General features: G+C 36.9%; 2 protein-coding genes and 1 non-coding gene across 4 annotated transcripts in view; 1 reads left to right on the top strand and 2 right to left on the bottom strand.

Moving 5' to 3' along the window:
* Positions 1-8,713, top strand: part of LOC117985492 (choline/ethanolamine kinase) — a 29,434-nt gene extending 20,721 nt beyond the window's left edge. For both annotated transcript variants that reach the window (XM_034972238.2, XM_069500851.1), the window contains exons 8-9: positions 5,486-5,683; positions 6,208-8,713. In XM_034972238.2, coding sequence (XP_034828129.1) covers positions 5,486-5,683; positions 6,208-6,318 — 309 coding nt within the window. In that variant the 3' untranslated portion in view covers positions 6,319-8,713. The remainder of the gene's footprint in view (positions 1-5,485; positions 5,684-6,207) is intronic.
* A 4,080-nt stretch (positions 8,714-12,793) lies between these two features.
* Fibp (acidic fibroblast growth factor intracellular-binding protein) lies at positions 12,794-23,653 on the bottom strand. The gene is made up of 11 exons (XM_034972239.2): positions 23,440-23,653; positions 23,220-23,316; positions 22,187-22,288; positions 21,979-22,060; positions 20,171-20,316; positions 18,774-18,873; positions 18,072-18,199; positions 17,847-17,915; positions 16,806-16,892; positions 13,461-13,559; positions 12,794-12,904 (listed from the first exon to the last, which is right to left on the bottom strand). Exons 1-11 carry the CDS (start codon positions 23,522-23,524, stop codon positions 12,826-12,828), a joined length of 1,074 nt encoding a protein of 357 aa, XP_034828130.1. The 5' UTR covers positions 23,525-23,653; the 3' UTR covers positions 12,794-12,825.
* LOC117985657 (U4 spliceosomal RNA) lies at positions 21,022-21,160 on the bottom strand. Its single transcript, XR_004674022.1, has one exon. It is a non-coding gene; the product is annotated as a U4 spliceosomal RNA (small nuclear RNA).
* Positions 23,654-23,786: the final 133 nt, after the last annotated feature.

Here is a 23,786-nt window from a genome sequence, read left to right as displayed (position 1 = left end):
TTTAACGAATGGGACATTGTTGGACTCATCCGATGTCACGCGATCTGTGGCGGGGCAGCCATCTTGAATCGATTTGTATTGACGGTTGTCTCGCTCTGACTCGTGACTCGACGACTATTAAATACTTTTTGTGTTTAGGTCGCTATTTCGATTAAGTGGTTGCAATAGCAATTGTGCCCTAATCAAGTTAATATTTCAGTTAGGTTAGTTTTTTTTTTTTTTTTTTTTTTATTCAGATACAAGTTAGCCCTTGACTGCAATCTCACCTGGTGGTAAGTGATGATGCAGTCTAAGATGATAGCGGGCTAACCTGGAAGGAGTATGGCAGTTATACTAGCTGTACAAAATTTCATCAAAATCGGTTAAATTGAAAAGCTAGCAGACACACTGGTACTGATTCTGAGCCCACCTAAATTTTTATTAAACCCATACCCCTTTGGTTTCTACACGGCATCGTACCGGAACGCTAAATCGCTTGGCGGCACGGCTTTGCCGGTAGGGTGGTAACTAGCCACGGCCGAAGCCTCCCACCAGACCAGACCAGAAATTTAGAAATTATAAAATTCCAAACCCCTGCCAGGATTCGAACCCGGGACCTCCCACTATTAAGACCACAGCGCTCACCACTGCGCCAGGGAGGTCGTCGTTTAAAGACTAAAACTCTCGATAAGCCTCTACGCGTTGTGATCCATATCAGGACATTTTAATGAGAATGTGAGGACATTTTAACTAACTCATTTATTCATTTATTATTATTCATGCATTCCAATATTGATAAATTATTAAACAATTATATTTATTACAATATTGAAGCCCCGTTGGGGCACAGCAATTTTAGTAGGGAGACGTAGATGGGCGAAGGAGGGTAACTTATCTAAAAATACCCAATAATTCTACTGCTTTTCTGACTAACTCTATTTTCGTGACATTCAAAAATAAGGTTTCTGCGCAGGTATACCGGCGTAACTTATAAAAGTAGTAGCACTGTAAAACGCCGTTATATTGTCGCATTGACAGACGTCAATACAGCCAATAGAGTAAGGGACGATATGACTTCAGAAAAATTACACAAGATTTCACTAACATTCTCATCGCAGCTTAGCAAAAGAATAGCTTTATAGGGATTCTTACCTTATACTATTTCTTGTGGGCGATTCGAACGAGCTATTTTGTAAATTTTACGTGCCTACGTTTTCATAAGATCTTTGTGGATTTATATTATATTTTTACTAGTATTATAGCATAATAAATGATTGATTGATTGGTTGATAGCTGATGCCCGTGATTTTATTTCCGCGTTAATTTTTTTTAAAATCCCGTGGAAACGCTATGATTTACCGTGATAAAAAGTAGCCTATGGCACTCTCCAGGTCTTGAACTGTAACCATGCAAAAAATCACGTCGATCCGTTGCCCGTTACATGATTGAAGGACAAACCAAGTAACAAACACGCTTTCGCTTTTATAATAAGGGTAGTGATTTCAATGTCTGTCTAGATGCCTATCGTAACATGTTACCGATGAATTAAAATTAATTTTTCAAATCACATATACGTGGCGCTGTTGTCATTATCTTGCAGTGTTCCACATAAAAATGTTAAAATATCCTGTACGATAGTACGGGACCGCTCGTGTCCGACTCGCACTTGTCTGGTTTTTTTTTTTAATTTATTCATTAGCGCTTGACTGCAATCAGACCTACTGGCATGATGCAGTCTAAGAAGCGTTTGCATAGAAGATGCCTATTCACTATAAGCCGGCGGAAACATCTACGAACCTGGCTTAGTGACGTCATGTAACGCGCTCGCGTTGGCACCGTTAGACTGGGGGCACACGATGCGTTGCGGCGTCGCACCGCAAAGATTTCACCGTATCAGCGGGCACACGAGCGGTGCGGCGCTGTAACATTGTTATGTCGCAACGACGTACCGTAGCAGCGTTGGTCCTTCCTTGTGAAGCATAAACAAAACTGAGCGGCAACGTCGCAACACATTCACCCCCCCCCCGCCTCGTCTCGGTGATTGCAAGTCCGGTGCGGCGCCGGAGCGCATCGTGTGCCGTGCCACAGATATTTCTATGTAAAACGACGCAGCCACACCGCATCGTGTGCCCCCGCTCTTACTGGATAGACGAAAGAGGGCGAGCTGCGAGGAAACGCATTCCAGCGAAGTGTGTAGATATTTCCGCTATGCAGTATATCCTTATTAAAAGTGGAGAGGAAAACTGATGCACGGGCGTTCTGTATCCTAGCGGGTCGAATGAGGAGGCATCATACAAAATAGCTCGTCCCCGCCATGCTTTGATCATGTTCTTTAAAGTTTCAGAACGGCTGGTCCGTCCGCCGTAACGCGGCGAGGTTCGTACTCATTTCCATTTCAAGTGCAGTACGCGTCACGAAACTTGACAGTAACAGATTTTGCTTTGTTTTCCGTACTGATCTATTAGGGAACCTTTTTTTCAAAATATTTAAATTCAATTTTAAAATGTAGGTTCGATTGTGATTGGTTGGTCACTCAAAATGGTTAGGGCTCACTAAGTTTTTTGTCATTGTCATTTGTATGGGATTACATAACAGAGACAGGCTACACAGACTGACAGTAAGTATAAATGCATTGCAAGCACTGGAAAATGCATTTTATGTCTCACCTCTAATGTACAATGAACTTTTGGTCTGAATGTATTGGAGTCCCAACCAATAGTGGTGAATGTGAACTGCATCATAGTTCGCTTACCCAGCAGAAGTCCCTATAGTACGGGACAGGTCAAAGTGGCAATCGGGGTAAGGACGCAAACCCGCACAGCCTCCGTGCTAACCCGGCGCAAGTGTGAGGGGCATCCCCCCGCCTCATGCCCCAATTGCCATGTCGACCTGTCGCGCTTATAATCAATTACTGTATCAATTTTCGTGACGATAACTGGAGAACCTCAGTCAAATTCCAAAACTATTTGTTTTAAAACTAGCTTTTTCGTAATTAATGCAATCATGTAGCGGCCAAGTTTCAAGGTGATATTTTATAATAGCACTTTGACATTGCTCAGACTTGAAAACAGCTAAAACGAGACATATTTATGTCTCGAACATAATAATCTCTTAAAATTCAAATAGAAATATTTTTTATTAAATTAAACTTTTACAAGAACCTACTTTTGAATCGTCTCTCATGCATAAAAAATGCATCTGGCTCGGAATGCCTTTCCTACCGAGAAGAACCAGCAACAAACTTGGCAACTGCTCTTTTCAAAAATTTAATATACAATGGCCCCAATTCTCTAGTCTCTCTCTAAACTAAATTTAGAGTATCTGAATCCTTTTCTTTTTACTAATGCTAAAAAAGGAACGGAACATGACTTTCACATTTAAAGACTCTAAATTTTAGTGCACAATACAAATTTAAACAGTAGGTTCGCGAGTGCGTGCTAAAATCACGGGTTTTACCATCTAAAAATTAAATTTAGAAATGTCAAACTGCTTCTGTCCTTTTCATATTACAATAGTAAGAAGAGGGTGCGAATACTCTAAAATTAGGTTGTGCTTAGAATCGGTGCCAATATTATGCTGTGATGGACGAGTGATACAAGAGCAAAAGAAATACTACAGGTATTGGTATTTGAAAGAGGTAATAGTATTTGGGAATAATAAGTAATCACTTAACTATTGCGACGTCACTATCATATTATATTTAAAAATTCGAAATTATTAGTTATGTCAAAAAAGGACTGATTCCGTTCAATAAAAGGGTTTTATCAGAATAATTAAAATGTTTGCCTGAATATGTTCACGCAAAATTAAAAACAATTCTTTGGATTAAGTTCATGCGTTGGTATCCTCATTCAAACGCATGGCTTGACACTTCCCACTAACTTAATTCACTAATGTGACAATGGTACTGATCACACCTAAATTTTAGAGTATTCGCATCCTCTTCTTAAAAATGTAATATGAAAAGGACAGACACAGTTTGACAGTGTTAAATTTAATTTAGAGCTGTCAAACCTCGTGACTTTAGCTGCCAGTCGCGAACTTATTGTTTAAATTTGTAGCGTGCACTAAAATTTAGTCTTTAAATGTAAATTCATGTTCTGTCCTTTTTTAGCATTATTAAAAAGAAAAAGATGCAGATACTCTAAATTTAGTTTAGAGAAAGTTCAGTCAAAAAATCCAAAAAAAAACGCAGATAATTGACATAACTAATAAATAAAGAGGCGCGAAAATGACAACCACTACGCAGCTTGTGTTTGTTTATGCTTGGTTTATAGCTCCCGCTAAAAATGGCCGCCACAGTGGACCATAGGGCAAACACCATAGAGCACAGACATGACAGGGAAAATATCGCTGTCTATGGTTACATGGCGGTAAACTTCGCAATGGATATTCATAGAGGATAAAAGTTTATATTTTTTTTCACGATTTTCTGTTCCGAGTCACGAGTGTAAGTTTTTGCGTAAATAAACTTGTTCACTGCAATTTTCGTGCTCTATCAAATGTCAACTAAATCTACTCTACACTCCTATCTAGCATGTGATTGCTGTGATGGCAATTGGGTATTTGACTCCAATTTTTTTATTACTTCATTATAAACTAGAGAATGCCCGCGACTTCGTCCGCGTGGATTTAGTTTTCAAAAATCCCGTGGGAACTCTTTGTTTTTCCGGGATAAAAAGTAGCCTATGTCCTTCCCCGGGATTCAAGCTGTCTCTGTACCAAATTTCGTCAAAATCGGTTAAACTGTTGTGGGCCGTGAAAAGCTAGCAGACAGACAGACAGACACACTTTCGCATTTATAATATTAGTATGGACTAGGATAAAAATAATGACGTAAACTGAAAAAAACTAATTCAATCGATCAAATAACAAAAAAGTTATAAGCATTTAAATATTTCTGATTAGACAGAGATAGCGATATAGCATTTTGACGTCACACCTTACCTTACTAAAGTAATAATATAGTAATAAAGTAATCATATTTATGAAATTCAAAAGTAGGGAAATACCCAATTGTTGTAACTGGCCGATTTTACTGCATTCTGGCTGCAACATTCTAGCCAATAGCGAGAGAGTGTCGGCCAATTGGTAGCACTTTTCTGTATAGTTATGTTGGCAATTAACTCTAAATCGAACGAACGAGTTGTTACACAAAAAGTTGTGCTCGACGCTTACATACAGATTTGTTAATATAGATAACTAATTATGCTTAGCAATATTATTATTAATTAAACCTCAAATCAATCAGTGCAAAACTCAAAATTCTTATTTAATTTTATCTAATGTTTTTTCCTTAAATAATTTATTTATGACACCATTACAATGTTTAAATTTTTTTTAAGATTTAAGAGAAAGTTAACTTCTCAAATTGTTACAGCTACATATTGACCATGAATTAATGTGAAATAATTAGGTAATCGAATTAATTTTTTAATTTTTATTTCAAGGTCCTCAAATTGCGCAAAAATTACAAAATATATTCAAATTTGATTTCGCTTTTCAGGAGATTTTCATCAAGGAGTACCTGAAACATTACCACACCAACTTGTCCGACGACAAGAACCACGTCCCCGAGCCGTCCATAGACGAGGTCAACCAGTTGTTGTGCGAAGTGGAGGCCTTCACGCTGGCCACACATCTGCTCTGGTGTCTATGGTCCATCGTCAACGCATCCAAGAGCCAGATTCCTTTTGGATATTGGGTAAGACCATAAACCTATAAACAGCGTGTAACCAGAATTTCTCAGATCTCTCAAAAGTACAGATTCTTCCTCTAAACTAAACTAAATTAACACTTCTAAATCTAGTGATATCCTTTTCCGCAAGCAACATTATGAAAGGGATAGATTTTGACGTGCCATTTTAGTTTAATTTGTGAATGAACATTGATACTGATTCTGAGCACAATCTAATTTTAGAGTATTCGCATCCTCTTCTTACTAATGTAATATGAAAAGGACAGACGCAGTTTGACAGTTTTAAATTTAATTTTTAGATGGTAAAACCCGTGATTTTAGCGCACAGTCGCGAGCCTACTGTTTAAATTTGTAGCGTGCACTAAAATGTAAAGTTCATGTTCTGTCCCTTTTTAGCATTGTTAAAAAGAAAAGGATGCAGATACTCTAAATTTAGTTTAGAGAAAGACAACGGAATCGGTGCCATTGGCACTTTTCGGGTACGAAACCCTAAAACACCGTGTAATAAACTGAAATGTTTTTATTTACAGGAATTCGCGCTCTGCAGGCTGGAGCACTACATGCGATTAAAACAGGAAATGGTGAAAAAGGACAAATTCGGCTTCCCACAGAAGAGGAAAATCTGCGAGGTCGACATATGAGTCGCCGGCGAGGTAGCGTAAGTCCTTGTCTTACACGAGGCGTGCGAGCGAGACCAACTGTGATCGTGACTTGTTAAGTGAAGTGGACTTGAAAAAAGCTGTGTTGTTTCGGTGATTTTTTACGGATTTTTTACCGATTCTCTTGTACACAATCTGTAAAATAAACTAAATTAACGGGTCGAAAATTTATTGCTATTCTTTTTCACAACCAACATTATGACAGGGATAGCAATAGATTTAGACGTGTCATTTTAGTTTAGAGATTGCGTACAAGAGAATCGGCCCCACTGTTTACACGACTAATTTTTAATTACCATAAAAAATCTGCTTTAACAAGATACAAGAATCTTAATTTGCAGGGGCATTTATTACAAGGATTTCGTACCATTAAACAAGATAGAACACTATTTAATTTTTTTTTAAATTTTCATGGCGGCCATTTTGAAATTTTTATTATTTGTTGTTACAGCGGCAATAGAAATACACATTGTGTGAAAGAGATTCTGTACGACAAATTAGCGCTCGGGCGGCCTAGACTCCCGCTCCCGTCAGTCGCCCGCAACGCGTCTTAGGTTGAAATTTATAGAGCGCACTTTGACTTTGCTTAGACTTAAGTTTCAGTTAAAATGAGACAGATTTATGCCAGCGGTATAGCGCTGTCTTGTTTTAACGTTTTCTTAAGTCTGAGCAAAGTCAAAGTGCGCTCTATAGATCTTAGTCTTTGAGAGCACCCCTTCAATCCCATATCGCCTTAATGTTTTAATGGTAATTAAAAAATAGTCGTTTAAAGACATAATTTTTTAACCATCTCAAAACAGTGGAATTTTTTTAGAAAATATCGATATCGAACACTCTGTATATAGCTGAATGGAAGTGTCAAAAAGCGTAGACTAAGAGGAAAAAGTGGAGTTTTTTAAAAAGTATCATTCATATTCTGTACCTTGACGTAACTTTAAAATTACAATTTTTCAATAAATATTTACTATTAAATATGTATATGACAAAAACGTATCATGTAAAATATATAACTCATAATAATTATGACGAGTTTTTTAAACTATTCTTTATTCAAAATGTTGACTGAAAATTAAATTAAAAAAAAACGACTTAATAATATTGTAAAAAAATCTTCGTCCGAATACAAATTACGTACTACATTTGTATCCATGTTTTTTAAAATCATAAATAATGTACAATATGTAAATAAATGTCTGCAAATGCACTTGGCCAGCGTGGTAGACTATGGCCGAACCCGGGCGGTAATCCAATGCTGCGGTTTCCGGTACGGGGTCACAACGTCCTAACGTCTATCGGTTCTTTTAAAAACAGTATTAACGCACAATTTTTTTAAACATTCCTTTAAAAATCAAAAATAAATCATTTAAATTAATACTCGAATCATATTATCATTAAATAATATTACTCTCATGCAATATTATTGTACCTACCTATAAAAATATTTTATAAATCATCATTTATTTGCTACGTCCACTAGCAATAAAAGTTGCAAAAATCAGCTCTGGCAACCCACTTGCACTATCTATACAAGTCAATTTCTTCAAGTTTTAAAGTGAAGCTTCATAGCTGCGTTGCGCTTTTGGCCGCTGGGCATCTCCGTGCTCGCTCCAAGTCATTTGAGAGAGCATGCTATTGCAGTCAACATTTACGGGAGGAACATGCTTGAGAGTGAGATGCATGAACAACGCGAATTTAATATTTTTTTAATATATCCTTCACGTAACTTTTAATACAAAATATAATATATACTACTAGCTTATGCCCGCGCCTTCGTCCGCGTGGACTACACAAATTTCAAACCCCTATTTCACCCGCTTAAGGGTTGAATTTTTCAAAAACCCTCTCTTAGCGGATGCCTACGTCATAATAGCTAACTGCATGCCAAATTTCAGCTCGCTCCGTCCAGTAGTTTGAGCTGTGCGTTGATAGATTTTTTTTTTATTCAAGTATACCAGATATATACATTTTTTGTCTCTCGCCAAACTGGTGAGCCAGTTTGTTGGCGAGCTGGCAGTCAGTCAGTCAGACCTTTTCCTTTTACATATTTAGATCACAGAAACGTGCGTAGAAGTTTCGCTTCTATACACTTCCCATCCCCCAACGCCTTTTTCATTGGAATTCCGCAATTTATCGCAGAATGACTTCTGCAAGTTTTATTGCTAATGGACCCTGCTCTAGGCCACAGACAAATCTCTGAATCACTAGATTTGTCCATATCTTTAGTTAGTATAGATTTTTGCACGTAGTTTAAAATTTTTGGGCACCAATGCTTAGTTTTAACAAGATTTCAAGGTGAAAATGTGCCTTGAATGCTGAGACATGATGTAAGTCTGTATGTTATTGGGAAGCTATTTATTTATTTAGTTTTAACACTCTACTAAAATAATATATTATGTACTTATTAAGTGCAACTGCACTCAAAAATTAATTAGAGAGAAAAACTGAAAAATAGAGAAATATTAAAAATTTAAAGTTTTTTGTAAATTTTTGAATAACGTTTTTCGTTGCATTTTCTAGAATAAAGGAAGCGTGATATTTGTGCGTAACGTTAATATAACATTCCCAAAAAAAAATTGAAAAATAACCCAAAAAAAATTGCATTTCGTACGTAGTACTTACTAAAAATTTAGTCGTTTTAGTGATCGTTATTAAAAAGTTATCGACAATGGATTCCTATTTTATTTATATTTAATTTGTTATTTACCTGTTATGCTTTGGTTAAAACCAAAAATCCTTATTGTGTGATAAATTTTTGTACCTAAATTATGGCAACATTACATAGTAGTGAAAATTAAATTAATCTTATTTTTTACAAAAAAATTATTGATAAGTTTTTTAAATATTTGTTTAAAAATATGATCATAAAATATCTTTAATATGGATTCCTACATTTTTATGTAAATTACCAAAGAAAGTGACGAAAAATCTTATTTGAGTACATATTGCATTGAAATTTGTGCCGATTTCCTAGTACAGAAATCTCAAAGCTATATAACTACACTACGTTCAATATAACTTGTCACCTGCCGTCATGTTGTCACCATTGCTTTGTTTGCTTTATTCCTTAGGTCATAAGGTTTGTTATTGTGTGATTTGCAATGATGCCAACATAACATCAGGGGACAAATAAAGTGAACTGTCTGTAAATTGAAATTGACAATCTCATGGTAGTGATCGCAAAACACGTCTAGTCTGAACACGAGGCGAATGACTGAGGATTGTAATTTGTACAAAAACAGATCCAGCTGGGCTTGTATATTTTATCCTATCTATTTTGTCTAACTGCGCTACCAGAGTTAAAACGAGACAGAGCTATATGTCTCACATAAATCTAATCGTTTTAACTCAATATTAAGTCTGAGCAAAGTCAAATTGCGCTCTATATTTGCAGCCTTAATCTCATCGGCAAATTTTATTTTATGCAGAAAAGTGCAACCTAAAGGTATGATTCCGAACCACGCTGCACGCAGCAGCGCTGCCGCAACACAGCTGTCGCGGCACTACTGGTCCCCATACAATCTCTATAAGCTTATACGACATTACATTCCGAGCTAGGCAGCAATGTTCCGCTACATTGCTGCCGCGACATTGCTGCCTAGCTCGGAATGTAATGTCATATAAGCTTATAAAGATTGTATGGGGACCAGTAGTGCCGTGACAGCTGGTGACAGCACTGTTGCGGCAGCGCTGCTGCGTGCAGCGTGGTTCGGAATCATACCTTAAGGCTCAATTTACATTGAAAAGGAAGAGAAACGAATTTCTTAAATAATACATAGCATATTGATTTATATCTCCACCACGTAAAACAAGTTTCTACCGATAAAGAAAATTCCCGTGAAGTCGCGGGAATTCCCGCGCATTCCGGCGACTTTTTCATTTGGATTTTTGTTTTACGAGGTGGAGATATAGGTCAATATGCTATGTAATATTTTAGAAAGTCGCTTCCATTTCAGTGTAAATTGAGCCTAACGCCGACTAAAACCGAATTTACACTAATACAGACTTTATCGCTTGACGTTAAAACTTTAAACACAAGAACAACAGAGACAAATATAGTGAGGGATACAAATTGCTGTCGAAAGTAGGTACTAACTATTTACCCTAAGATTACTTACAGTCCGTTCAGTATAACTGGTCCCCTGCTGTCATGTTGGCACCATTTCTTTGTTTAATTTATTCCTTAGATCTTAGGGTTTATTATTGTGTGATTTGCAATGGTGCCAATATAACGTCAGGGGACAAGTTATAGTGATATGTCAAAATCGTACTTTTGACATGATAGTTGACACGTAGAGCAAATATTGTGAGCGAATTCTTAAAATATATGCATTATACTATATATTTAGAACTTGTATTCGACATTATGTACAAAATGTGTTTATAAATTATTAAGTAGGGGGAGTCCGGGCGAGTATACCCGCCTTCCACTAAAGTGCTCATAAATCTTTATATACTTAAAAATCGCTATTTTCTATAAATTGTATCTTAAGCTGCACTATTTAGCTATATTTTCTCTTAATAAAGTTTGATACATCATTAATAGTTTATGAGTAATTAACGATTTCTACCAAAGTGACATTCGGCTAATATCTCCCGCCTGGGTGGGAGACTTGACCCCCCAAGTGGGGAGCCTTTACCCGGGTACAAAATAGGCAAAATAATCATTACAAATTATAATTCTATAAAAAAATTTAATCATAAAAATATGACACATAGTATTTTGTAGTAAATGAGAATTCCTTTTTTAATTGGAGCAATTAATACAAATAAACTGCTCCTCATCATGTCTTTATCATATTTGGACAGTCCCAACGGATTTTATGGTCATAAGTCTCATGTCCATAACTTTCTCTTCTCCACAGCTGAAACAAAACTAATTATCAATATCATCTCCCATGGACTATCAGAGCTACTCATACTTGGGTTCTTCGTCAGGGTCTGTCTAACCGTCACTTGACTGTAAAACTTGTCTTTTTCAATGGTCTTTTTATTGTCTTTTTCTCTTTGCTTTACCTTTTTGTTTTTTAAGTCATTTTAATTTTCTTATTTTTTGGTGCATGATCATCTATATCATCATCTAGGTCTAGTCTTTCTGGCGTTTTTTTTTTAAATTTTAGTTTTTCTGGGCTGTCTACCACGACGAAGGAGCAGCCTTTGGAATTGAACAAATCATTTGTGGTACAACTATTTTTGGCCTATGTCGTAAATATCAGAATCTACCGTTGTCACATCCAGATTTTGAGATGTAGAAGCTACCTCTTCTGATTGTCTTAATATTGCAATTGGTTGCTCAGATTTTTTCTTTCGTCAAAATTGATGGTGAATTGGCTCAAGACGCCGCAGATTAATTCATGAATACTCATGCTGATGTTAAGGGCTCTGACTGACGTTGTACAGTAGATGATGAAGGTAATGAAGGAAGGCAGGACGATCGTGGTTACATCTGGAGGTAATACAAAAATATTGTTGCCGGAGAAACAACGGGCGAGATTACCCGGGGAAAGTCTCCTCCCGACGCCAGGGTAATGTCTCCCACCCCACACAAATCTGTCAGTTATTACATTTTTATAAAAAACTATGACACTTAAGTAAAAGCTGTCTGCCGTAAATGTTACTAGGATAATTACACTTACGATGTATATGAATGATATACTGGAAACTATTCACAGTAAGAAACAGAAATCAAATATCGAAAATTTAAAAAATTTACTTACCGGCACGAAAATGTTTAGTTACTTCTCACTCCTAAACCAAACTGCCGATCGTAATGGTATCTCGTGAGCGAGGTGGGAGGCGCCTATGGAGTCTATGAAGTGTGGAAAAGTTGCAATATCTAGTTCCACAAAGATTCTATGAGCAGTGGCTAATGTCTCCTACCTGCTAAACTCTCCCGGACTCCCCCTACTTATTTTTGTGTTGTGATAATTAATTAATTATAAATTAATATTGTTATGTAATGAGATGAAAATGCAGATTTGTTTCTACTTGTGTAACTTACTTAGTGACGAAGAAAATATTTAATAAACTTTATTTAAAAATTGTCTTTAATTTTTTACTCAGGATCATTTTATGACAACCTCCTAAGACATATCCCTTCCAAGTTAGCATAGTTACCTAAATAGAGTATTCGCATCCTCTTCTTACTAATGTAATATGAAAGGGGCAGACACAGTTTGAGTTTTAAATTTAATTTAGAGCTGTCAAACCTCGTGACTTTAGCTGCCAGTCGCGAGCCTATTGTTTAAAATAGCGTCCACTAAAATTTAGAATCTTCAAATGTAAAATTCATGTTCCGTCCCGTTTTAGCAATATTAAAAGGAAAAACATGCAGATACTCTTTTAGTTTAGAGAAAGATAACAGAATCAGCGCCAATCAGAAAATCAAAGAGTTCTAAAAACCTATATCTACGCCAAGGTTTAAAATAATGGGAATAAGGTTTAAATAACAAAAACCACATTAAACACTCGATAAATAGCTAGTTTATTGAACTAAAGATGGTACATAGTCAACAAGCACTGGCTGACCACCCTCATGTACCGCTCCCACACGTTCTTCAAGTCCGCCTCCCTGAAACATTAAGCTACATGACAAGATGACCTCTTTGTTATTAGTACCTTTTTTTAGGGTTTCGCACCCGAAAAGGAAAAACGGAACCCTTATAGGATCACCTTGTTGTCTATCTGTCAAGAAACCTTCAGGGTACTACCCGTTGACCTAGAATCATGAAATTTGGCAGGTAGGTAGGTCTTATATCCAACACTAGGGAGAAAATCTGAAAACCGCGAATTTGTGGTCATATCACGAGAAAAAAAAATGTGTTTTAAACAAATAATTAAGTATTTTCAAAGTAAGATTACCATACCAAGTGGGGCATCATATGAAAGGGCAACAGATTTTTGATTATTTTTATGCATGAATGCATCATGCATAAAAATAAACAAAAATCTGTTTTAGAATGCACAAGTGAAGCCCTTTCATATGATACCCCACTTGATATAATTATCTGCAAGTTAGTGCATAGTTTTTGATTTATCGTGCAAAATGTCGAAAAATACGACTGTAATACGGAACCCTCGGTGCGCGAGTCTGACTCGTACTTGGCCGGTTTAATTCACCAACTAACCTGAGTACATCCATCTGCAGCGCGCATTGTTCGTAGGCGCAGAGGAACTGAGCCAAGTCCGTTTTGGGCCAGCTGCCCAGGCGCAAGGGCTCCACACATCTGGAACAAGGCAATAGTTAGTAACTTAGGCGCCCTCTCTTCTTCTTCTTCTTCTTATACTTTGGGGCTATGTATACTTTAGAATTACTTTTTTTTCTGTTCTATCAAATTAGGTTATTCCAGGTCTGTCATACTAATTTCAGAGTTGCCATATTGAATTTTTTTTAATTCGCCGCGCTTTTCCAATCTCATCTTTGGTTAACCAGGCTCTAGTATGACGACGATCGTCGTCAAGCGCAAGCTTATCTACACTAATATTATAAAGAGGAAAACTTTGTTTGTTTGTTTGTTTGTACTGAATAGGCTCAAAAACTACTGGACCGATTTTAAAAATTCTTTCACCATTCGAAAGCTACATTATCCACGAGTAACATAGGCTATATTTTATTTTGGAAAAAAATAGGGTTCCGTAAGATATTTGGGTTTTTCGGACACAAGGTGTAAAAAATCAACCAGAAAAGTTACTTATTTTGCGTACGCTGCCTAAACTATAAAAGATAGAACCATAAAATGTTCTAATTAATTGTAGATCTTATAAATATCTACAAAAAAGTCCGCGACACACTATACCCATCTATGTCGAGTGAGGCACAGCAACCATTTTTTTATTTAAAAATCTTGAATTTTTTTTGGACTACATTTAAACGCGTTTATTTTACTCATGCTATTAATCCTTATCAAAATAAATGATTTCATCACTAAGAACAGTTTATGGAGATAATATTTGGTCTTTGAATGATTAAAATTGGACGTTTGGTTTTGAAGTTATGGCGAAATTAAAATATTACGATTTCTGCTGCACGGCCCGTTGTCTACATCTACACTAATATTATAAAGAGGAAAACTTTGTTTGTTTGTTTGTTTGTACTGAATAGGCTCAAAAACTACTGGACCGATTTTAAAAATTCTTTCACCATTCGAAAGCTACATTATCCACGAGTAACATAGGCTATATTTTATTTTGGAAAAAAATAGGGTTCCGTAAGATATTTGGGTTTTTCGGACACAAGGTGTAAAAAATCAACCAGAAAAGTTACTTATTTTGCGTACGCTGCCTAAACTATAAAAGATAGAACCATAAAATGTTCTAATTAATTGTAGATCTTATAAATATCTACAAAAAAGTCCGCGACACACTATACCCATCTATGTCGAGTGAGGCACAGCAACCATTTTTTTATTTAAAAATCTTGAATTTTTTTTGGACTACATTTAAACGCGTTTATTTTACTCATGCTATTAATCCTTATCAAAATAAATGATTTCATCACTAAGAACAGTTTATGGAGATAATATTTGGTCTTTGAATGATTAAAATTGGACGTTTGGTTTTGAAGTTATGGCGAAATTAAAATATTACGATTTCTGCTGCACGGCCCGTTGTCTACATCTACACTAATATTATAAGAGGAAAACTTTGTTTGTTTGTTTGTTTGTACTGAATAGGCTCAAAAACTACTGGACCGATTTTAAAAATTCTTTCACCATTCGAAAGCTACATTATCCACGAGTAACATAGGCTATATTTTATTTTGGAAAAAAAATAGGGTTCCGTAAGATATTTGGGTTTTTCGGACACAAGGTGTAAAAAATCAACCAGAAAAGTTACTTATTTTGCGTACGCTGCCTAAACTATAAAAGATAGAACCATAAAATGTTCTAATTAATTGTAGATCTTATAAATATCTACAAAAAAGTCCGCGACACACTATACCCATCTATGTCGAGTGAGGCACAGCAACCATTTTTTTATTTAAAAATCTTGAATTTTTTTTGGACTACATTTAAACGCGTTTATTTTACTCATGCTATTCCTAATCCTTATCAAAATAAATGATTTCATCACTAAGAACAGTTTATGGAGATAATATTTGGTCTTTGAATGATTAAAATTGGACGTTTGGTTTTGAAGTTATGGCGAAATTAAAATATTACGATTTCTGCTGCACGGCCCGTTGTATTATATAAAGAGGTAATGTCGTTAAGTTTGTTTGTAGGGGGTAATCTTTAGAACTACTGAACCGATTTTAAAAATTCTTTCACCAGTAGAAAGCTACATTATTCCTGAGTGACATAGGCTATACGGGATATTTAAAAACCTAAATCTACGCGGGCGAAGCCGCGGGGATCAGCTAGTATTATATAAAGAGGTAATGTCGTTAAGTTTGTTTGTAGGGGGTAATCTTTAGAACTACTGAACCGATTTTAAAAATTCTTTCACCAGTAGAAAGCTACATTATTCCTGAGTGACATAGGCTATACGGGATATTTAAAAACCTAAATCTACGCGGGCGAAGCCGCGGGGATCAGCTAGTCATGCAATAAAAAAATACTTTACTCGAATACTATTCATTCAGCCTTGCCGTTCAGCGCGGTAATAGCGCCAGTGTTTTGGGCACAATGCCCATAAATGACCATTTGGACGGCGTAAATTTTTTGTAAATATAAATTTTTTAGTGATAAGTTTTTCTGTATGTATATACTATTCATTTATTCATTTTAATCTTTAACAATATATGCCCTTAACAATGTTACATAGTTATTGGCACCGATTCTAAGCACAACCTAATTTTAGAGTATTCGCGCCCTCTTCTTACTATTGTAATATGAAAAGGACAGAAGCAGTTTGACATTTCTAAATTTAATTTTTAGATGGTAAAACCCGTGATTTTAGCACGCACTCGCGAACCTACTGTTTAAATTTGTATTGTGTACTAAAATTTAGAGTCTTTAAATGTGAAAGTCATGTTTCGTTCCTTTTTTAGCATTTGTAAAAAGAAAAGGATGCCGATACTCTAAATTTAGTTTAGAGAGAGACTAGAGAATCGGGGCCATTAGTTATAATTCGTAGCTTTAGTTTTAAGTTTGCGTAATAATTATCACCACCATATCTTACAAATCTAACACCATACCAGACCATCAATACGAGTAATTTATTACCTATTTTGAATAAATCATTTGACTTTGACTTTGACTAAGAACTTATGAATGGGTCGCGTGACGCGTGACAACCCCTGTACTAGTGAATTTTATTTTTTATTACAGTGGGTTGACTTCCCCATTCCTAATAACTTAAATAAATGTTATTACAATTTGGTGCGCTAAGGTCGGACCGGACATGTTATACCGGTAGATTGCTTAGTGATAGTTGTGTGTATGTATGCAAGTGTGTGTGTGCGTGTGTTTGGGTGTGTATAAACTATACTATATACGATAATATATGCTCATAATCTTTGTTATGCTTACCTCTCGAGTAAATCGATGAACAGGGATCTCAGTTCTCTGCCGCGATGCAAGTTGCACGCCAGGCCGACCAAGGCGCGCGTGTACAATCTGGGACAGTCATCACCACCATCATTTCAACCCATCTTTCGCTACTTTCAAAATGCCAAAATGGTTGATTGGCAGACTCACACACCTTTGAGAACATTATGAAGAACTAACTCTCAGACATGCAAGTTTCTTCACAATGTTTTCTTTGACCATTAAAGCAAGTGATATTGAATTGCTGAAAAACAGTAGATATAGTGCGCGCAAATATTATGTATATCTTTTAGCTTTTCACGGCCCATCCGCCGATATTGATCCCGGAAAACCAAAACGTCCCCAAGGAATTTCAAAAAAGTGAATGGTTTTCTGGGATATTAAAAAGTAATCCATCTCCGAGTTTTTTTTTTTTCATTTATAGACTAGCGCTTGGCTGCAATCAGTACCCGTAGTACAAGATTTTACGTCTCACCAAACGTTGCTAGAATTCGAGAGTCGAAACACAGTAACATCAAAGTAAAATGGACCTAAAGAGCCTTGAATTGAAGTCAAATATTCAATGCCATTGATTTTAATTTCGCAACGTTTCCGCTTGGAGCGCTGGCTGTAGATGTGTAGACAAACTTGAGCTTTAAAACAAGGCAGTTAAGATCCAGTTTACTGTAACGCGGAAGTATTTCGACTCTCGAATTTGGTTTGGTTTGGTGAGACGTAGAATCTTGTACTACGGGTACAGACCTGATGGCAAGTGATGATGCAGCCTCAGATGGAGCGCGATTGTCTAGAAGATGCCTATTCACTCTTGACTTGAAGGTACCTACCCATATTATAATTGGAGGGGAAAACTGATGCTGAAAGAGTGTTCCAAATCATAGCGGTTCGAATTAGAAATGAGGAGGCAAAAGAGAAATGAGATTTTTTTTTTTTTTTTTGATGCAAGTTTTTGTGTGCCAAGTAAATAAATGGTGCTCGCGTCATCACCGGGTCCATGTTTCATGCTTAAAATGAGCTCACGCTTACCTGAAATTCAATTCCAATTCTTGATACGACTTTTCCAGGAGTTTTGGCTTAAGACGCATACATATCAAACTGCAAAAGGAAAATATCACAATAATTAAATGTTACTCCACGACAATTATAACTACTATTTAATGTTATTCCAACGAAAATTATAATATGTATGTACAGCTGTATGTCCAGCTGCCCATTATTGCCTGATAGATCAGCTGGTATTGAGGTACTCACTGCTTATGCTCCTTCTCCTTATCCAGCAGGATCCTCAGCTCCCGGAGTTCCAGCAGAAACTCGCGGTCCATCTCAGTGTCGTAGTACTCCGGCCCCGTGCAGCTGTATGTCCAGCTGCCCATTATTGCCTGATAGATCATTGACCAATGAGGAACAGTAATTTTTTGTCAAGTGCTTCTTTTTCTTCTAAAAATACACATCCCTATACCATAACTGTTGCAACTAAAAATACACTTTTCGGATACATATATAAAAAACTGACTAATAATCTACAGAAGATATCGAAATTCTAAAAAAGAGCTGAAGAGCTTTTTGACCTCATTCCACCCTCCTTTTTCTACAACCGTACCGCGCGCCACCGTGAACAATTTCACCCTCACCACCCCCAGGTGGTGAGGGTGAAAGTGGTGAGGGAGGTGTCTGGTGCACTTCGACCGTCCGCTGTGCCAGATCCTTCTTTCCACGCACGTGCAAACTGTGGAACCAACTCCCATCGGCGGTGTTCCCACTAGATTACAACATGGGGTTATTCAAGGGGCGGACCAACAAATTCCTAACAGGCCGGCAACGCATTGGCGGTTCCTCTGGTGCTGCAAATGTTCATGGGCGGCGGTAATCACTTAACATCAGGTGACCGCCTGCTCGTTTGCTCGCTATCTCTATTAAAAAAACGACGTTTAACTGACTATATCAATAAGTTACCTGTGCGCAATGGTAGAAGTCGTTGAAGGATAAATACTGCAGTTTCCGCTTGGCCGTCTCGAACCTCATGCACGCGATGAACACCACCGCGCCGTATTTTCTGCGACAAATATAAAGTCAAATTATAAATACTATCTGTCCCGGCTTTACTCACGTGTGTGGTCGACGTTAGCCCGACTAGTTTCGAACCCATACGGGGTCCTTTTTCAAGGGAGTCCGTCCGCGCACGCGCCGCGGTTTTGACTGCGAACGCCGAACACCAAACCCGGACAGCCGGGACAGATAGTATTTATAATGGAAATCACTCACGGTAGTTTAAACGCTAAAAAAGTCAAATTATTTATCTTTATATATATAAAAGGAAAACCTGACTGACTGACTGATCTATTAACGCAAAGCGCAAACTACTGGACCGATCGGGCTGAAATTTGGCATGCAGATAGCTATTATGACGTAGACATCCACTAAGAAAGGATTTTTGAAAAATCAACCCCTAAGGGTGAAATAGGGGTTCGAAATTTGTGTAGTCCACGCAAACGGAGTCGCATAGAGGCATAAGCTAGTTCGGAAAATTAATTATAATTAGATACCTACAATGTACGTTTCTTTTTCTTATTACATTGTCAGTGGTACTGATTCTGAGCACAACTAAATTTTAGAGTATTCGCATCCTCTTCTTACTAATATAATATGAAAAGGACAGACACAGTTTGAGTGTTTTAAATTTAATTTAGAGCCGTCAAACTTCGTGACTTTAGCTGCCACTGGTGATCCTATTGTTTAAATTTGTAGCGTGCGCTAAAATATAGCGTCTTTAAATGGAAAGTTCATGTTCTGTCCTTTTTTAGCAATATTAAAAAGAAAAAGATGCATATATTCTAAATTTACTGTAGAGAAAGACAACAGAATCGTCGCCAGTGATTTTGATCGTAACTAAATTTTAGAGTTGCATCAGTTTCATTTTTTTCATATTTGCCAGTCATGAGCCTATTGTGTAAAGTAGAGTGCACTAAAAATTCAAAATTCATTTTCCGTCCTTTTTTACTAAATTTATTAATAAGAAAAAGATACAGATACAGAATTTAGTTTAGAGAAAAACATCAGAATCGACGCCATTGATTTTGCAATCGCAACTAAATTTTAGACTACAGTGCGACAAGGCTCTCTTGGCACTTGAATGACATTGACAGGGGGGCGCTGTTGGAGAACAAAGGCTTAGAATATTGAAATAAGAACAAAGGGGACACTTGACAGCAACGTTAGTTCCGATTTTCAGCGTGCGCCAAGATAGCCTTGTCGCACTGTATTCGCATCCTTTTCTTACTAATGTAATAAGAGAAGGGAAGACAAGCTTAGAACAGTCAAACCCCGTGACGAGCATAAAATCATGATATTACTTGGCGAGCGGCTCCGAGATCAGGAACGTGGAGCGTATGTTGGCTACCACGTTCCCCGGCATCTCTTCCACCGCCTTGAACACACGCCGCACGTTGTCGAACTGGCGCCGGCAGCAGCGCAGAGGGGCGCCTGATCGCTCGGCCACCTGGAGGTAGCATAATTATGTCTCACGGACGAAATCGCGGGCAAAACCTAATAAAAATATCCATACGGCGCGGTTACGTTGTTTAAATTATCGCTTTTTTTTTTTTTTTTTAATTTATTTATCACCGACAACTTCCATACATAAAAGACCGCACATTTAAATACATACAATAAACAGTATGGTCGTCAATTACAGGTGAAAACTTTACTTATAAACTAACATGCACTAACTTACAGACTAACAGATTAAAGTATAGATTAACAGACAGACTTAATAACGTACAGAGTAACTTGACAAATAATTAACAGTAGGTAAAAATAAAATAGTTAAATATGTAAAGGAATTTAAATTTAAAGAAAAATATAGATATACCTACTTAACAAAATATAACTAACAAAATCGTAAAGCTTTGGTCGTGGTTAACGGCCACGCGTTTATCAACAGCGTTTCCCGTAAATTTAACCCCGGCATTAGGGGTTTCGCCCTATTTTTGGGCTATATATTACACATTATGCTCAAATAGTGTTTAAATTTATAAAGCACTAAAATTTAGAATACAATATTTTACAGTTAATTTTCCGTCCTTTTCTAAAATTAGTTTAGACTTTAGAGAAAGACATCAGAATCGACGCCATGACGTAAATTAAGAAGCCTGCAATGAATGAAGATGATCATACTGATCATGGAGTAATAAGTAATTATTAGGCCTTTACAGCCGTACAAAAATTGCCGTAGCGGTCGGTGTTTCACGACCACTTGGCGGGGTATTGGTAAAGTTTTCAACTAGCAATAATCGCACCTCGGATTAACCTCATTGGTTACGATATTGCCTCTGCGCAAAGTTAGAACATACTACTTTACTACTAGCACCTATAGTAGCGGAGAACGAAATATGACGGCGCGGAGTAATTGTACAGTGGCGCCATCTATGAATACGAATGTGAGATTTAAAAAATTATAAAAACATTTGATTATTATGGTTTGCCTTTAAATATCAGTTGCTTGAATGGCAACTTCGCGTTAGAAAACTCAGGAGGCGCAAGACTGGAGTGTGGAAGTCCATATAAATAAATAGTCATTTATTTCAGGCAATTTGAACACATTTGAACATAAATCTAAATAAAAGTTCAAAAACAAGAACTTAAACCAGCAGTGGACGTCTATCGGTTGTTGATGATGATGACGATATAACTGCATAATTATGAGTGACTAGCTTATGCTCGCGACTTCGTCCGCGTGGATTACACAAATTTCAACCCCCGATTTCACCCCCTTAGGGGTTGAATTTTCAAAAATCCTTTCTTAGCAGATGCCTACGTCATAATAACTATTTGCATGCCAAATTTCAGCATTCATCCAGTAGTTTGAGCTGTTGATAAATCAGTCACTCAGTCAGTCACCTTTTCCTTTTATATCCATATACTAATATTATAAATGCGAAAGTGTGTCTGCCTGTCTGTCTGTTTGCTAGCTTTTCACGGCCCATCCGTTTAACCGATTTTGATGAAATTTGGTATAGTGATACCTTGCATCCCGTAGAAGGACATAGGCTACTTTTGATATTGGAAAATTAAAAAGTTCCCACGGGATTTTAAAAACCCTAAATCCACGCGCACGAAGTCGCGGGCATCATCTAGTATTTAGATTTAGATATGTACATACCTCATCTAGGTCTTTCCTGTGACGTGATGACAGCTTGCGACCCAAAAGTTCTCGTATTACCGCATCATCTAAGTCGTAATATCTGAAAATATCAATATGGCATCATTTCCACGTATTTGAGACTTGCGATTGCATAAATGATACCAATTTCTAAACTAAAAATGGACAATTTCGCATTTATAATAAGGATACTGATTTATTGACTTACTTTTCAATGAGCATGTGCTTGGTGGGTTCATCAATTTGGAAGATCATTTGCTCGGACAATTTGGATGGAACCGTCAAGAGTCGCTCCAGTAGGGCAAACGTTCTGGAAAAGTACAAAGCAACAGAGTTAAGTACCAATCAATAAATAATAAGCTGTGATAGCTAGTGTTCAGTATGTCCGCCTTCTAATCGGAGGTTGGGGGTTTGTTTTTTGCATTTTGCGTTTTGATTAATTAATTAAATATCACTTGCTTTAATGGTGAAGGAAAATCGTGAGGAAACCTGCATGCCTGAGAGTTCTCCATAATGTTCTCAAGGGGTGTTTTTTATTATTCTTAGTACACAAAACTGAGAACAATAATTTGGTGTTTGACAACTAGTCAAGTCAGTATATTTTTATCAATCGGGCCGCATTACGTTGGTCTCGGGAGAATGACTTTTATCGCTATATACCGTCAAGCCAGTTTATCGAGATCGATGCTGTGTGGCATGGTACATTTTGGCGTGGCGAGGTCCAACTCGTATGCAGAAATTGAAGCTTGTATACGCGGACATATTTTATTTTAAAACTACCTACCTAAATTTGTTCATAATAGTTACACATACCTACCTAGAATATTAGACTAAGTATTAACTACAGAGGAATGTGCAGTGCTCAGACAAGCCAACAAGTGCTTACGAGCACGAAGAAACCAATATTGTAAGTGTTTTTTTCTTTTTGTGTGGAAATAAAAATAAAGAAAAATAAAATAAAAAAAAACGTCAAAACACGCGCTTAGTATGCGAAAAATCCGTTAAATATATAAAAGGAAAAGGTGACTGACTGACTGACTGACTAATCTATCAACGCACAGCTCAAACTACTGGACAGATCAGGCTGAAATTTGGCATGCAGATAGCTATTATGATGTAGGCTTCCACTACGAAAGGATTTTTGAAAATTCAACCCCTAAGGGGGTGAAATAGAGGTTTGAAATTAGTGTAGTCCACACTGACGAAGTAAGCTGATAAGCTAGTAATAAATATTGTTGTACCTGTAATGGTCCAATACATCGCTAGCAATGAGCTCTACAGTGGCCCCTGTCTGCTTGGCAATAGACCTCTGGTGCAGGGTCGATACAGCTTCGCTGGCTGTAAAGTTCGATAAAAATCATATTTTATTGAAGTATGAATACTTTGAGATGTGATGTGTATAGCATTTTCCGAAAGCAATTAGAACCACTGCTATTTTTAAGATAGAAATAAGTTACTCACACGAACATCCATCAATCCACAGTTGATATATTTCGGGATCGATAAGTGTAAAATTGCTTACAAAAACGTCCACTTCTGTGTACATTTTTTTTTTATTTCGGTAGGTACACTATTTTTATCACTTTATTTAGACGAAAAGCGAAAAGCGATGCGAAAAAATCAGCTGATTTTTGTTTTTGATTTTGATCGACGGAACCACAGAGTACATGACGGAACCATCACAACCATGACGGAACCATATACAATTATTGGTCTGTGATCAATTTCTTTGGTCACAGAGTAAATTTTAGTCATTTTTAGTGTTTAAAACACAGACCACTGACCAGTAATTTTTTCTTTTTTATTTA

Source organism: Maniola hyperantus, chromosome 9, assembly GCF_902806685.2.
Source record: "Maniola hyperantus chromosome 9, iAphHyp1.2, whole genome shotgun sequence".
NCBI classification, from domain to species: domain Eukaryota; kingdom Metazoa; phylum Arthropoda; class Insecta; order Lepidoptera; family Nymphalidae; genus Maniola; species Maniola hyperantus.
Note: the sequence above shows the minus strand (reverse complement) of the source record. Positions and strands in the feature narration are given on the sequence as shown.

Excerpts from the sequence above, each read along its gene's own strand:
- Fibp (XM_034972239.2), bottom strand. The coding sequence starts at position 23,524 with ATGTACACAGAAGTGGACGTTTTTGTAAGCAATTTTACACTTATCGAT. Across the intron at positions 22,061-22,186 it reads AAGCACATGCTCATTGAAAA|ATATTACGACTTAGATGATG; the intron begins GTAAGTCAATAA and ends TGATATTTTCAG. Across the intron at positions 16,893-17,846 it reads GAATTGGAATTGAATTTCAG|ATTGTACACGCGCGCCTTGG; the intron begins GTAAGCGTGAGC and ends TGACTGTCCCAG.